The following is a 17,602-nucleotide window of genomic DNA, read 5'->3' as shown; positions in this document are numbered from 1 at the left end:
TCTATTCATTACCTGGGCAATCTCTTTGTTGTTCTTCATGTCTATTCCATCGGTGGTCTTCAGTTTCATAATGGTTTCCTTTACTGTGTTGTTATATTATTGCATTGCATATTATTCTTATTAACATTGCTGTTGCGCATGTAGATGTTCATGCTTAATGTTTATGTTGGCAAACCTGCATAATTATAAAGAGTCTGTGTACTGGCTTCCATGCGTCTTATTCACACGTGTTTTTCTTTATCTTACATATGCCCAAAAGTGTTTTGTGTTGTTTATTGCATCAATTGCCACCGTCTTTACATATTAATACTTTGCTGCCCGTGTTGCCAAAGTTCCTGCGTTCATTGCTATTTTTTTACAGTTCGCGGTTTCCTGCTGGCTTATGTGTCCTCTATCTATCCCACATGTCTTGTTACCTCTTCAGTAATCCTTCTAATCTTGTGTTCATCCACTTTGATCTTGTTGACTGTTGCATTTTTTCCCGAGTGGGGACGCATAGCTTCACAATTTCAGCATAGTAGTTTCTGAATATATCCCATTTCTGGCTGGCAATATTGTCCTTCATGTGGCTAATCTAACCCACCGCCCGGAACAAGTTTTTCACTTTATTATTGTTTGCTCTATTGAAGTTAAGCTTCCATGTACACTCCTCTTTTACCTTTGTTTTTGACTCTATTAATAAATTAAAACACGAGATTGAATGTTTGTTTAATTCTAATTCCTTTCCCTTACTTATTCAATCATTGTGTAGATATTATATACTATGTCTTATATATTATGCTGTGTCTACCCATATGATGAGCTCTATATGTTCAATAAATGATATGTAAGAAATATTGTATAAATTGTAGCATTTTCTGACTTCGCTTATATTGCGTAAGTTACATTCTGTGGCTCCGATTGGGGCATCATCTCCCCCACAGGTGGAAGGGCACTACGCTTCATGTGCATTGGACTTGGACACCACTCAAGCCAAAGGTATAAGCGTCAGAGGAGGAAATTTGAAAAATCAGAAAAAAAGGCTTAACTTTGGCTGGTCGCCTCGCACACGCCCCTGAGACCAGGTTCCTCACACGTATAAGTACACGAGCACGTGCTTTTAGCTAGGCATGACTGTGTGTGTGTGTGTGATTCACCATGGTCTTGGATCACGTGTTGGACTCGTGATCGACAGCTATTTCCCTCCCGGAAGAGAGCTCAGAGCTCATATACGACCGATCTATGGGTAATGCTGTGACCTTACACGCACACACACACCCAACTCCCCGCCCACGAGAGTTGGAGTAACGACCCGCAGCGCAGCGATACTGAAATTATTTCATCCCGTTCAGGTTGTGCAACGGTGAAGAAATTAAGATAGCATCTTCTGCAATTCCTGACAACTCCAAGATATCGACAGACTTCTCGGATCTTTTACAAGAGAGGTACGGCATGAATGACTTGTACTTTAGGTAATTGGGAAAGGGCGCTAGGATTCCTTAGCAGATAACACAAGTGACATTGACTTACCCCTATTTTGGATAGATTAACGATTAGCTTTGCATTCTCAGGTCTTTCGGCTAAGGCCGTCACCTTTGCCTTATGTTCCTAGAGTATTGGGGATAGATAACTGTCACTAATGGGAATCGGAGAGAAATGCGGGGATCGAGCTCACGACTGCAGTAGGAAGATGCGAGATCAGCACGCTTCCGATTTCGCCAACAACGCATATTTGGAAGAATAAAGTTATTTTTAGTTAGTGGGAGATAAGTTTGGCAATTACTGATTATATTGTGGGTCTGTCGCTGTCTCGGCATCAACCACCAGACGGGGGTCAACCCGGGGGCACCACCATGGGGTTGCCAACTTTCAGAAAGGGATCAGTATCTATTTAAGGTATATCTCATCCTAGTGGAACTTTTAACTCAGTCCCCTCCAAGGTTATTTGGGAAGTTACGCCCTGGTATAAACAGAAAATTTATACTGCATTTACCAACAACCTCCATGTATTCGCACTATTTACATACCTAGAGGAAGCACATGGCATAATCTGGAGATGGAGGATCTAATTATTTATTTATTATTATCATTATTATTATAATATAATTTTTTTTTCTGTCCAAGGCTTCTGCGTACCTTTACCTATATCTATATCCAGTCCTCGTCCCACAGAATTTTAGGAATGGGCGTAGGATCCACTAACACAACTAGGAGTCCTCCAGGGAAGCGTCTAAAGTGTCATCCTCTTTATTATTGCCATCGACAATGTAACAAGACGGAAGTACCACCTGCATATACGTCAACAGTTTAGCAGTGTCACCAAACTACAGCCTTAGAGGTCAGCTCATTCGTCCGCCACACTGTACATTTCATTTTTTGGCGATTTTTTTTTTTTTTTTTTTTAGAATATATAATGGGTAAATGAACAATTATTTCCATTCATTTTCAGATCCCGTTTTAATTTACATTGCCGTCAAATAATTCCGACAGTCGTTCTCGGATTCGAACCGAGGGGTGCGAGATCGCAAAGCCGACGCTTTACCAACTAAGCTATCGGGTGCGTTCTCGCAAGCATCGGTTCGAATCCGGGGACGACTGTCTGAATTATTTGATTGACTACACCGTCACTGGTGATTCTATTCAGTTACATTGCCGTGTTTAAACATGTCCGAGTCAGACCCCGCCCTGCCCAGGGAGACAGAATGAAAGAGAAAAATATACAACAATTTCTTTATTGAGTCTTGTATTTACAAAAGAAAATTATAACAGTCCAACAACGCGGATCCTCTCAAGCGTGGACCCGATAAATCAACGTTTTCTCTCTGGAAATGTGAATAGAAGTTGTGTTAATTGCAGATAGCAGCAGCAGTAACTGTGGTGACTGTAGAACAGCAGTAATTGTAGAGTGTAACAATTAAGTGGTGATGGTTTAGCGGTTTTGGCGTCTCTGTATATTATCAAGCATTTAGAGCGAGAGGAGCGTCTCAGTGAGGTGGAGGGAGGAGAAACAGAGGGGGTGGGGGACCAGTAGAAACAGGAAGCGTATTGTCTCAGTTACGTGGAAGGAAAGGATCAAAGTGAAGGGGACAAAAGGGAGGAGGGGGGGTAAAATATGGGATCTCCGTTATGGATGACTTATATATGTACCAGTTATTTTGACAGTAATGGCAGTATTGAAGATAAAAAATAAACTTTTCGTCATCTCCTAAATAAAAAAATAGAACTGACGTCCTAACATGAGCGATAAGTATATAGGAAGCGGGAGGAGGAGAGTGATTTAGGTTCTACAAAGGCTCCATGGCACAAAGCCTTCAAGACACCGAGAGCGTTTTCAAGCATCAGACCCCCTACAGGGGGCGATGGTCGAACAAGCGTGAGCTGGCGACATAAACACGGGAGGTGCGTTTGCACAACGTTCACACCTCAACGAACGACGAGGCCGGGCAGTGCTTCAGGAGAGGCACCCATTTATTATTATCATCATCGTTATTAGATCATTATTTCGGTTTTTTTTTTTTCGAAAGGGCTACGCAGTTCTTTGTTTCCATGCGGCGTTCTGACTGCGTTAGTTTTCTCGTTTCTGGTTGGTTAGTTTCAGCATACGTAGTGGGGACGAGTAGTTTTGGAATTATTCATTTATTCCAAGGGGTCTAGGGTTGGGGCGGGGGTGGATTTACTGAATGCCGTGTCTGCACAGTGCACACATTTTAATTTCCCTACACACGAAGACGCACAACTTTCGAAAAATAGTTCTTTATCTGTAACATCATTTGGCGCTACACGAGACAAGAGGTACGGTTAAGCACACAACCTGGAAAGGGTGTTCTTCGTTTGTGGCGACACGAGATGAAGCTGGGGAGAGGGGTCAAGTCCGAAGCACGAACACAACAAACAGGTCGCGTAGGTGTGAAGAGACCAGTATCTGACGCCGTGAGAAAGCGCCGGGTTTTTTGTGCACATCTGTCAAAACACATGAGAAGACACGTGCTCCTCAGCAAAGGCAGGTGTAGGGCCCAAGCACTCCGGAGACCCCTGGTCAACGAACAAACAAATCCACTTCGTCGTCTGGAGAGGGATTGGACCGCCGTAGGAGCATTCAGCATCGGGAGCAATCACTGGTTGACAGAATCCTTTCTTTGCGTCGTTTTCCGTTGAGTCTTAGCACTTTCGAGGCTAAACACTTTATTCCTGTGGGTTCTCCGGCCTTCGGGAGTTCCGTAACGAGATGGACTTACGAGTTTCCGTTCCCAGAACGGGCTGAGAGTTCCTTAAAGAAACAGGACACAAACGGCGGCGATGCACGGGACGCTGGGAGGAAAAAAATACGCTAACTATAGCAACATCCTAGTCTCTGCTTCAGCAGTAACAGCCAATAGTTTTCGGTCAACGACAATGAGCACAGTGACCACCGCATCCTAGCATATTAGCGCTGACTAGCATATTAGCGCGCTGACAAGAGCAACAACCACTTCTACAGCGTCGTTGTGAGGCTACACAACGCTGCCATAACCCCAAGAAATTAAGTCCAATGTTAAAACCGACTAGCTACGTGGGTACTACGGTAGCATAGCCAGCAATGCCAGCTTGGCCGTTCCAGTGCCAAAATGCTACATGTTGCACATAGGCCTACAGAGCCCAAGCTCGAGTTAATTCACTCTAATTTTGAACCAGATGGGAAAGCGCGAATGATGGCCTTACTCAAACCCGCCAATTTATTTTTCCTTTTTTTAGGACTAATCACAAACAGCCAATCGAAAACAATATTTCAATTCATTGGTGTAATAGGAAGTCTGTAGTGAGGGTAGACATCCAGCTTCAAGCTCCGTTTCGTGTTGGGCATCTGCTCTCATACCTCCGAATAAGCCTACTCCACGTTGATCGCAAAACGTCAAGTTCAAGTTCCCGAGGAGTTTTTGATATTTTCCTTACACAGGCTCTGGATGAAGAAGACTTCGTTAAGCATATTAATATTCTTATAACCCGTGTGTAGCAGCTACATCGTAATTCCCGTCACAGACGCTAGAGGGAACCCGGTAGAGCTCAAAATGCTGTTGCATTGTGTGTGCGTGTGAGAATATAATCAACTGGAACGTCTCCGCAGTTGTGTATATTATGGAGAAGAAAGAAAAACAAGGGCGTATCGTCGATGCACACCGACATATGTTGGTAGGCACACTTTTTCTCAGTACTCGAGTGGAAGATCGGAATTAGGTACAACGTCCAGTCGATACTGGTCTGGACGTGAGTGAACAAGACTGGACCGATTACGTAACAACTGCAATATTCGCAAAGGGAGAAAAGTTGGTTAGAAACACGAAAGGGAACGTCATCAACGAAAGTATGGTGGCAAAGTGACGTGGGACATGTCACACAGAGAGTGAACGTTCAGAAGTATCTTCCGAAAATGACAACAACATACACTTGGTGACACGAACGTACTGTGACGCGGCCACTACAGCAACGCGAAGACACGACTCAACGCTGACGACGACATTGCGTCATAGTCGCGTTCGATTCACAGTGAAATTGGAACAATGAAAAGTAGTCTCGCACGGTGGATTTCTTGAGGTTGACGACGTACTCAAAGGGAAGAATTACCACAGTCAGAAGGAGTCTGATACGTCAAGGATCACCGTATAGACTTGATACTTAGCGCTTCCGAGGAGGAGAGCTACTACATCGTAGCTTGAAGGGTTTTTCATATACAGTTCTCTGAAAGATCAACAACGCGTGGTCTGCGTAAGGAAGAAGAACAATAACGGCAATAAAACGAACTCGTCTCCATTCAAAATACTTTCAGATAAAATACAACTATGATTAATAAATATCTTCCAAAATATGATGTCATAGTTCATCTTTTAATTATTGCTCTCTCAATATATATATAGTTATATGGGTATATATATGTATTTATATATATATCTAAAATTTTCCCTTTATCACCAAAATTATTTGTATGTAAAATAACCCTTTCGAAAATACTTGTCCATCAAAATATCACTCCGTCATAACGCAGATTTACATTCATTCATCTCAAAGACACGAACATGTCCATTAAACCGTGTCAAGCGCTACTTAAACTTGAACCGATCCTTACATTCTATGTAGGAAGTGTTTTAACATTGATTGGGAGATAAGCGGTTGGACGAGGGGGGGGGGGCAGGAGGGAGGGAAGAAGGAGGGAAATGGGAAATGGGTTTCGAACTTGGGGGGGAGGGAGGGGCGAGTGGAGGATGGTGGGAGGAGGGAAAACGGTATTGTGAGTGGAATACAAATGGGGAAAGTTGGGTGGACAGGTAAGTTGAGGAAGAGGGAGCAAACATGGGTAGGGAGTAATGAACATGGGGAAGAAAATATGGAGGAAAAATTTGTGGAGAGAAGGATAGGATAGGATAGGGGCCATGAACACGCTGGGGGAAGGGAGATGGGGGATTGGGGGGTTGGGGAGATAGCAAAGCTGATGTAGGGGACAATGGGGGAGGGGAATGGGAGGTGATGAGAAGTATGGGGAGTTGGTGGAGGTGGAGGGACGAGAAAGGCGCAGTTTTTTGGTCTTTTAACTAAAACTCTACAAGGGGAAAATATCCTGCGCTGATGCTACGAGTGAGTGTGAGAACTAATAGCAACTACTTCGAAAAGATCTCGTTTAATGTCTACAGCAACTGCATAGCATAAATCCTTATCTAGACGACTACTAACTAGCATCTAAACCCAGGGTTGTACCCTTCCGCTGAAAGGCCAGTCAGTGCATACAGCGATCAGTTACCTTACGGGAACAACTAGCAATTAGGAAGCAAGTAGTACCTATTGTAGCTAGCTAGTCTACGTCAGATACCGAACACCAAGCGAATGGTTTCAACAATGAACTATTTCTTCATCACTCAACGTTTGTTCGGGACAAATTGGGATGAGTTGAACTAGCTACGAATGCCAAACACCTGGTCTAAACTAGCTTGCAACTGCAAAAGGGTGTGAACAGTACTTGACATCATGGCAAAAAATTGTATCGGCTTGGAAAAAGAAGAAAAAATCCTGGAAAAATTCGGTAAGTTGCAAATTCAACCTTTTTTCAATGTTCCCCTCAAAAAGCTACTAACTGTATCGAAAAAGCTAGGATCTACCAGTAAAATCCTTGTCACTGAATTAAAATAGCAACGATGTGAAAAAACTATTTATTACTCTCGAAAAGTTAGCGTCGACTAGAGAGGCTCGTCACAGCCCATACAGCGGAAGCACGCACGCACGCACGCGCGCACACACTCGCTTGTCTATGCGAGATAGACGACAAATAGGGCCGACCTAATAGTGTAGCAGCATTTTCATCTACGGTTCAAGTGATCGGGAGGAATTGTACACATACATCAGAGGATACAGAAATGTCACATACAAGATCCCTGAAAAAAATATTCATGTGCGTTTATGCAACAAATGGACTCGACATTCGAGTACATCATAGCTTCCTGTTCACTTCACTAGCGTGTCAACATCAACAGATAACTCAGCCATGAGTAATAACAATAATCAACGTGGGCATAGACGATGTGCATGCATGCACGACGGTGTTACACATTTATGTATGTACATGTGTACATAAACATATATATGCAAAGACGTACGTAAACACATACACACACACATACACACAAACTCACACACACATGTGTGTGTGTATATATATATATATATATATATATATATATACATACATATACAGTGTACACATACATTCACATTGTGTATATATGTGTGTATTCACGTACATATCTTCGTATGCATACAAACACACACACAGGTATACAAACCAGTATTCACCAAACAAAACCCAGTACAAACAATAACAAATGAGTTAACAATTATAAATCACTGTGATTTTTCCTTGTAATCCAAGCACAGACAGACGGTACGGGAACCACATGCAAAAACAGTGTACAAACAGTCCTCATGTATATCATACGCACTTATGACACGCTGTCAGTCGTGAACAGGTCATTACGTGTGTGTGTGTGTGTGTGTGTGTGTGTGTGTGTGTGTGTGTGTGTGTGTGTGTGTGTGTGTGTGTGTGTGTGTGTGTGTGTGTGTGTGTGTCTGTGTGTGTGACCCATACTTGTCTGGATGACCAAGTCCTTTTGTCCATCTTCATTCTCTCTCCTTCCTTTCTTTACAGACTCTCCATAAACATTTGAACACTTTCGGTCTTTCAGTTTCCTCTCCCGATCCAATGTCAGAGCTTGGCTTCGTATTTTCGGTTTTAAGTCCTCACATTCCATCGAGACCCTGTTCTTACATTCCTCTTTCTGTCAAGTCCTTCAGGACCTCAGTCCATCTCCGCCTCAGAATTCGTGCCATCATCGGCGACTCCCATAAAGAACTTTCACACTCCAGGCAAGCCCTAAAGAGACTCCTTTCGAAAATGAAAGTCTCTAGAACTGACTCGGGCTGCCTTTTGCAAGCCACAAAACCAAGAGTCGTTAGTCAGAATCCCTAACGGCAGATTCTCCAAGAACAATTCGCATTCTCTCAGCTCGATCTCAAAACTAAAAATTGACTCGGGTTGTCCTTCTTCACTCACATTTCAAAATGCTCTCTCTCTTTCTTTCTGTCTATCTCTCCTTAATTTAGAAAGCAACATAAGACTCTCATCTTTACGAAAGAAAAAAAAATGGTGAAAAAAAACATATGAAAACCTCAGTCTCAAGTGGTCCCATGCTCTTGTCTGAAAAAAGCTGGCTACCGTCTTCTTCCTCACAACCTCGACTGCTTATGCGATGCTGTTGTTAGACACAGCCTGACAACAGTAACAACAAGACACAATATCACAACAGGAAACAGAAAACCATTATTGCCTCAACCGATGCAAAAACAAAAAACAAAACACTTGACTAATACACAATAATATACAATATATATATATGCATGTATGAAGTCACTGTTTGCTTTTAACACCTACAGGAATATAAAATATCTCAATCAATAACAGTAGCAGTGATAATCATCATTACAATAGTTCTTAGGTTAATTCAAAATAAATTATGAAAAAGCCCTCTGAAGCGAATACGGGCAACGCGACGAACTGGCGGGGGGAGTGGGGGTTGGAGAGCTATGCTGGGCCGCCCAAAACGCCCACCCGCCCTTCTCAACGCCCGCCCGCACACATAATCTCCCCGCAGGCCGCTGTTCTCTCGACAACGGCCCCCAGACAGCAACCTCGCCTCTTTCTCTTCCTCCTTCAAAGTTTTGCTCTCTGAACCTCTGTCAACAATTACAGATAAATATCGCTCTTCCTCTAGTAACATTTAAGGCTGCAAGTATGGGAGGGAGTTGAGAATGTCATGTTGAAGAGGATGGGATGGAGGAGGATCACGGAGAGGTGGTGGGGGTGGGGTTGTTTGTGTTGTTTGTCGAGAGAGAGAAGAAAGGATTCCTACGCAGGGTGGGGGGGCGTGGGGGATGGGATTTGGGTCAAGGAATAACAGGGAAGAGGCGTTGAGGCTTTCTCGACTAGTTTCAGCTTTTGAATCTTTTGTGTCTTTTAATTCGTTTTATACCCTCCAAGTTTCCTAAGAAACAATTGGCGACTGACGTGAAAGCTCCTAATTGCTTGTTTGTGGTCGTGCTGAAGGTGGTGTGGTATTAGGTGGGTGGGTGGGTGATTGAGGAACAACCGCTGCATAAACAATAAGGTCTGCATTTCGTGTTAGAACGAGGGCGGTTTTTGGGTGAAAAAGGGTGATGTGGGGAGGGGGAGGGAGGCATGAGCGTCACTACAATTCATGGCTACAAGACTTCTACAAAATATCTCGCTCAGAAAAAAAAAACCCTAAAAACTAAATGTAATACTTAAATTCACAGTTATCGTATCAACAATGAAAGAACGAATCATAAAATCAGCTAAGGAGTCTAAAAATAAATACTCTACTCTATTCATAGGGGCGCGACTTATTCTAAAAAAAAAGGAAGAAAAAATGGGACATAGCTCAGGATGGTCACTCCTTCCATCTGCACGCACGCACGCACGCATGGGGGAGGTCAGGTCAAGTTGGAAAAAAAGGCTAAAAGTAACATGGCGGAAAGGTGTCTTTGGAAGGTGAGGGGGGCTTTCTTTGTTAAGAGGTACTGTGTGGTCTTCTTGTGGGGGTGTCTGTGTAGGTAGTGGTGAAAATGGCGTTTTAGGCGATGGTGATAGGATGGTATATTGGGGAAAGGATAGGGAAGGGTTGGGGGGAAAGGTATTCTACCTAAAATTACCCGGACAAGAGGTAACCCCGTTACCAGGACCTCAAGTGCCACTTGGGAGGAGCCATCGGGACATGGCATAATGGTGATACAATAAGTGGCATCGGTGGTGGTGTATTGTGGTGAGGCGGTGTGGTGGTGGTGGTGGTAGTGGTGTTGTGGCGGGGCGTGGCGGTAGTTGAGCCCCCTTTAGCACCAAGAGCACTTTTCGGCAACACCCTCCACCCCGACAGCAGCAGCAACAACAACAACAAGAACAACATAACAACAACAATGGTGGGCTCAGCTGTCCTTGGCCTTCCACAGCAATGGCTTCCCGTGGAGGCGCCCCGCCCCCGATATGCCAACCTCCACCTCCGTCTGCGGCGGGGGAGGAAGAACGGGGTGGTTGGTCGAACACCGTCGTTACCGACGACGTCTTGCGTACTCGAAGTCGTCGCGACGGTTCGTCCGTGAAGAACATCTCAGCTCTCGATCGAGGCGACCTGGCTGGAAGCTTCACATGACAGCACAACAAACGGTCTTGCAGGGCGCTGGACCCTCGCCCGCCGTCAGATGGCGAAGAGGGTGGTGTGTCAGGGATGAGGGCCTCGCAGGGGAAGCGTGGGCGGGGCTTACGGCCGGGGTAGAGACCAAGGAGGACCCAAGGCCGCTACTGAAGGCGCTGCAGGGGACGTCGCCCCTAGAGTGGTCGTGCGTCCGCCCTTGCTGCTGTTGCTGCTGTTGTTGCAAGAAGACGTCTGGGTTGGTGATGACGTCGTGTTTTCCTGTGATATGAGTCATGTTGCTCAGCAGTTTCTCCGCCTTCAGGATCTCTGCGGCGAGAGACATGCCATACTCGTCCTGCTGCTGGTCCTGCTGACGGCGCTGGCGGTGCATCTCGAGCGCCAGGGTGCCGGCGACTGTGTCGACTTCGGAGTCGCAGTCGGACGTGTCGTCCCGGGCTGCGACTACCAAGGTCTCGGGTGTCCCTTCGCGCGTCGAGGCTCGAGGCGTCGAGGGGACAGGCGTCGGGTCGTCAGCGAGGCGGTAGTACTTCGTGCATGCTAGTGGGTCGTACATGCTCAGCCTGCCGGGGGGGAGGTCCTCCTCCTCCTCCTCGAGGCTCTGGTGAAAGGACGGTGAGGGACTTGGGGACGACTCGGAGTAGAGCCGACCTTGACTCAGGTTGCTGATGGTACTAGCGCCGTCATAATCGTCCACGATGTCCGGAGTGGCTCCCCGGAACCGGAGTGCAAGTGAGGCAACCCTTTTGCTGCGTCCACGAGCAATGCCCGTAGGGGTATCACTGGACGGAGCAAAAGGGTTGCCAACCACGTTTTTTGGATCCGATGAAGAAAGTTCCTCCTCGTTCGCCTCCACTTCGTCCTCGAAATACTCGTCCTCCTCGAAGTGGCCGGCTTGAACTTTTAGCAGCCGCTCCTGCACCTCCTCGGGCAGAGTGAAAGCCTTCTCTGGTGTAACTTCGCGAATCCAGCGCTTGACGGCTTCTGTCACTCTCAAGTCCACTATGGACTTTGTTGTAGCTTCTGACTTCTTGGGAGGTTCTGGTACCCTCTCACAGAGGGGTTCTTGGAGCGGCTCTAGCGTCTGGGCTGCCGCGATGGGCTTCCCCACTGCTGTGGCCGGCACCTCTGCAAGTGCCGAAGGAGGGGTTTGAGCAAGAGTTTGTTCCTGAGTTCGAGGTTGTTCGGGCTGGAGGTGCGGCGCAGGACTCCTCCACTCCGAGCTGTCGTCCGCCACAGAGACATCCAGGCAAAGTTCCTCCTTCTTTTCCACTACCTCTTGTCTTTCTTCCATCACCACTTCGTTCTGCCTGACTTCTTTCTTGAACTCGTCCTCCTCCTCCTGCTCCTGATCAGCAGATGTGGTCGGCAGTAGGCACCCGACAAAGCCTCCGATCTCCACAGTTTGGACTGCTATTTCCCTCGAACTCAGTTCGGCAGCTTCTGCGGTGTTTATCTCATCACTTGCAGCTCCCGTGTCGGATTCTGCAGAACTCAGTTCGACTTCCGCAGTGTTCAGTCTATTTTGTTCTATATCCAGTGTAGTTTCGACAGAGCTTGTGGGGACCGCTTCGACTTCAGCAGCGTCTTCTGTGGCGCTTACGTGACTTTCAGACCCATTGAACTGGGTTTCTGAAGTGTTCAACACAGCTTCTAAAACTGTAGTTTCTGATTCTGAAGGACTTGAGCTGACATCAGCCACATCCATGACAGTGCACATGGTTGTATCCATCTCATCTTCTATCTCCTCTAGTCTGGACAGCGTCGCTTCAGCTTCTGCTGCCATGGTGCATTCTTCAGATACTTCTGCAGTTCTCGAAAGGGTCTCCAGAGTCTCTTCTTCTTCTTCTTCTGCCGGCGAGGGCTGCCTATGAGCGTAGGCAGGGGGCGTGGAGTCGCCACTGAGGTACCCGTCGGCATATCCGTCTTCGACGTCGACCCTACTGCAGCTCGACGACGACGCTTCCATCTTGTCCAGGACCTCCTCCTCTTCGAAGACCTCTTGATTCAGTGCTGTCGGTTCCTGCTTCTCGTCCACGAAGGAAGCCGTGAAGCTGGATTCGAGGTTATCTGAAGACGAGGACGAAGACTGGGTCATCACGGAGGAGCAGAAATCTGAGGAGGCGTAGAGGGAGTCACAGTGAGAGGAGTCGACGTAGTCAGTAGTCGTCGACGACTGCGTCATGAACGAAGACGACAGTTCGGCGGAAGCCTCGAGAGAGTCGAGGTCGGTGGCTGAGGCCGAGCAGTTCTCGATGACGGTCTGCTCGATGGAGGAGGTGCTATGCTCGCTGCAGCTGCTCCGGCTGTCGATGCAGGCGAGGTCCTCGGAGGTCGTAGACTGCGCCGCGGTGGCAGCGGCTTCCCGGGCTTCCAGCTCGTCCGAAGAGAGTTCGGTGGCTGCCGTCTCCTCTGACTCGGAGACGCCTGAATCGGAGGATTCTGTGGAATCAGACTTGCCCACTTTGGCGCGGTCCTGGAGCATCTCCTCAATCTGTCGCCGCTCCGTCTCCTGCAAGTCCCCGAAGACGGGAGCCGACCCCTTGCTGCCTGTGGTCGAGGTGGAAGCAGGGGTGGTGCTTGCTGTGGAGGAAGGTGTCGTGGACGCCGCTGGCTGCGAGGAGCTTTCCTCAGGAGCTTCGGAGGACGCTGAGGCGACTGCAACAGGCTCCTCCTGGGGCACGAAGGTGGCGTGCGCGTGTTGTACGTCCAGACCTTCCTGGCTATGCTGGTGCTGCAGGTAGGGAGGAACCACGTACTGCACGGGGCACAAGGCTGCGCCCGCTTGTCCTTCCAACGGGACGACGTAGCCCGCTGGTGTTGCCACGAAGGGCTCGCCGGTGTAGAGGTCGGGGTCCAGGTACTGCAAATGGAAACGTGTAAATACAGATGACATTATACATTTCGGAGATTATAAACTTCGTGAAGGTGGCATACATCGTACATAATGACAAAATCATTCATTGCGTGAACGTATATCATGCATGAATCAAATGTGTGTGCTTGTGTGTATGTGTGAGTATACGGAGTATGTGTGTGAGTACATGTGTGTGTGTGTATTTTTATATATATATATATATATATATATATACATATATATATATATATATATATATATATATATATATATAAAGAAAAACTCTACAGGAAAACAGTCGTGCTCATTGTATACTTTCTTTTGATAATTTAAAACCTGACTAGTGGATTCTCAGAACCTTCAGTGTTTGGGGATGACCACGCACCCTATTGGCAAGACCCTGTGACCGGATGTTCTTGACATTAGCAGTGCAATGTGTAGGCATTTGCTGATGTATTTCTTTCTTGTTTCCCTTATCTATTTCATGTTTATAATTGTTCACTTCCTCTTCTACTCCTACATATCCCATGCCTCTTCTTTTTATTCTATTTCGTCATTTGTATCTTTGGTGATACCCGTGTGTGTGTGTGTGTGTGTGTGTGTGTGTGTGTGTGTGTGTGTGTGTGTGTGTGTGTGTGTGTGTGTATTTACCTAGTTGTATCTTACGGGAAGGGGAGCTATGGTCGTGTGTGTGTGTGTGTGTGTGTGTGTGTGTGTGTGTGTGTGTGTGTGTGTGTGTGTGTGTGTGTGTGTGTGTGTGTGTGTGTGTGTGTGTGTGTGTAATAATAATAAAAATAATAATAGGTTTATTGAAATAGCAGTGACACACTGACAATAATACGATGGAGTAATTATATGAGTAATACGCCTAGTCAAGTTTTACAGTGATACGCTGATAATAATGCAATACAGTAATTATATGAGTGATATGCCTAGTCTAAGTTTTAGAATGAGTTTATTGTGCGAACAATGGATGGAATAGCACTGTTCTTGTATCGGTCAGTCCTCGGTGCTCTCTCTCTCTGTGTGTGTGTCTCTGTGTGTGTGTGTGTGTGTGTGTGTGTGTGTGTGTGTGTGTGTGTGTGTGTGTGTGTGTGTGTGTGTGTGTGTGTGTGTGTGTGTGTGTGTGTGTGTGTGTGTTTCACTTACCGTCGTCGGACCCTCCGCTTGTCTTCGTTTTAAATATTTCTTTTTCTTCTTTTTGTGGAACCCACGGCCAGTGTGGCCAGGATGGTGGTGGGGGTGGCCACGTTGGTGTGGGGGCTGCGCTGGAGGGTGATGATGATGGTGTTCAGGCAACACGACGGGATAGCCGTACAGCACTGCAAAAGAAAATGCAGTTATATATCTTGTTTTACTTTTATTTAGAAAATGCAGTTAATATATCTTGGTTTATTCACTTTTATTTTTTCATCACGGCCCTCGGCAATATTGTCCACTGTAAACACTGGACGTGTTTACAGAGCAGAAGTTCAACACAACTTCGTTTCTGTAAACATGACGATGACGCAATGCCTTCTCGGAAAGATAGAGCGATCACAGCACGAAATAGTCATCATACATCACAACACTGCCTCACTCCGTCATTACAAGCACACCTCATACTGTACACTTTGTATACTACCGTTGAACACCCACCATGGGTAATAAAGTAAAACTGACGACAGAGTGAGGCTGTACTTACTTTGTCGACAATTACATAATAAACAATGATCAGCGCTACATCCTGAGGAGAACATTGGCTCGTTGCCAAACTCCACAAGCGCCCAGCTGATTGGGCGGGGTGATGTTTGTATGGGTGGAAAGATTCTACTAAATGCAGCTAGATTCTTATGACTAAGGACATAATTAGCTGAATTATGTATCTATTCAACCCTCTTTGTTCATGTATACCTGAGTAAACTCATAAATATAAAGTGGGAGATACCAAACAATGAAGTTGTTCTAAATATTTATCTGGGAGGAGCGGACTAAGAAAATCGAAGTACTATATTGTGTGTAGCAAAGCTGTAACTTTTGTTCATTTATTCAAATGCACACATTTAAATGTCTCGAATAATATCCATTACATTACGCGGCTTACCCTATAAATGCAAATCAGTGAACGTTACATAAATACAAAATAATATTCAGTGCTTACAAAAATATTCTCTCTGACGACTCTTCCGTTTTCTATGCTTAGACTCATGAATGCTACTGGACACAACAACATTCAATTTACCTAATGTTTCTGCTGTATATGAGCATTCACTGTCCACTGCGATGATTAAGGCGAAGTTTATGGATAGAACCAGAGTTGAAGAAAGCACACGTATGCCCGTTGTGTAAAGTAAACACAATATGTTTGGATTTTAGGTGCGGTTTGGATACATACACATCTATTGCGACGTCTACACTAATTCTGCTCTATGCACTTTCAACTCCCTCAGATTGAAATAAACAAGAATGGCAGCATTTCACACCAGTATCAACACAACTGCAATGCGTATATCGTGAGAACCACCGCAACATAGGTAATAACACTTTTGGCGATTACCCACAAACTGCAAAAGCATTCGAAGGCACAGCTAAATAAAACATCACTGATGACCAGGGTGTGCCAACAACAGCACAGCTCGGTCGCCAAGAGAAGTTCACCGACACTTCCAAACAAATGCACAATCACGACGCCAAAATCCGTCCGTTCTATGGGACTACGCCATTGGCACCACAAGCACGCACAGGGACACCTATCTAGGTGGATCAAATCACACTTGGCTGGTGCAGGGTGTGGCAAGGTTGTGAGGGTCGAGCGGGGTAGGATGAGGCGATTTGAGGGATGACTCAGGACTGAATCGAGAGGGGAAAGGGGCTGGGAGGACAAGGATTCCCTATACCATTTCCATCACACAGACCTTAGACATGACAAGGTTCTTGATGTTCAACTCCAAACATGCTAACGCTCTTATAATATTCGCCTCGTGAATACTGACTGCATTAATTTCATTCAATCAATACCTTGGAGAGACTTAGTGCTACCCATATGGACCAGAGTCATACAGTATTCTTTTAATGTTGAAAACTATCCTTCATTCAAAGAAGAAGAATGAGCACTTTTAACATCCGCTATTCTCACCCCTCTGCTACGTTCCTTAAAATTCTCTTCTACTTCCCCTGTAAATCCACCTTTTCGATGCGATACTGTCCCCAAGGATAGAAACGCTGGTGGACGTTGATGAGATTCTCTACCTGTACTCCAGAAGAGAAGAAAAATGGACGGGGAGCGTGTGTTGCGTAATCAAGATGGTCTACTAAAGCCAAGAACAGTTCCCGGGAGATGTAACTACACTATAATCACTGTCAAGGTCACGCACGCACGAACGCACACCCACCCACACACACACAAACACACAAATGAACACGACTTTGTAGGCACCTTCTGCATCAATATTCACGCATAATGCAACCGTACCCTTGTTACTAAACAGCTTCTGACCCAAGGCAGAGGGCGGCAGTGAGGGATGACAATTCATCCACGAGGAGCTAATATGAGATGGGGGAAAGGGTGGTGGGTGGGAGTGGAACGGGGTGGGAGTAGGTACGTGCCTTTGACTTGGCTACCCCTCTGATAAGGGGGAAAAAGCTCTTGGGGTATACAGACAGACATAGATAGACCATTGATACTAATTACTATATCTCCCTTCATCAGAAGTTCTACTAAACCAGCTACAGTGATGATGCCTGCTACGACCGTTACACGGGAAATGAAAACTAATAAATTATGATGTTCACGTGTATCCTAATATCAGTAAATATTATTATTGGGATTATTGCTGAAAGAAAGAAAATGGGGTGGAGAGGCTTGCATAGGGTAAAACGACAGAAAATGGGAATAACGGAGGAATATACAGTTAGGGACTGAAATAATTGACCTAGGAAAACGTTTAAGAAGACTAAAAGTGACGATGTTAAATGGAATATAGATGTAACAGTCATAAAATACAATTCTATTATTATGAATGACAACGATAATAACAGTAATTGAGAT

The 17,602-nt window shown here is 45.7% G+C and overlaps 1 protein-coding gene across 2 annotated transcripts in view; it reads right to left on the bottom strand.

Annotated features, from left to right (window-relative positions):
- Positions 1 to 2,695: 2,695 nt before the first annotated feature.
- The window catches only part of LOC143026470 (uncharacterized), a 329,789-nt gene continuing 314,882 nt past the window's right edge, over positions 2,696 to 17,602 (bottom strand). For both annotated transcript variants that reach the window (XM_076186913.1, XM_076186915.1), the window contains 2 exons: positions 14,725 to 14,897; positions 2,696 to 13,581 (listed from right to left, as the gene is read on the bottom strand). In XM_076186913.1, the coding sequence (XP_076043028.1) occupies positions 10,711 to 13,581; positions 14,725 to 14,897 (3,044 nt within the window). In that variant the 3' untranslated portion in view covers positions 2,696 to 10,710. The remainder of the gene's footprint in view (positions 13,582 to 14,724; positions 14,898 to 17,602) is intronic.

This window comes from Oratosquilla oratoria, chromosome 6 (genome assembly GCF_046742065.1).
Source record: "Oratosquilla oratoria isolate Oo_2021 chromosome 6, ASM4674206v1, whole genome shotgun sequence".
Lineage (NCBI taxonomy): Eukaryota > Metazoa > Arthropoda > Malacostraca > Stomatopoda > Squillidae > Oratosquilla > Oratosquilla oratoria.
Note: the sequence above shows the minus strand (reverse complement) of the source record. Positions and strands in the feature narration are given on the sequence as shown.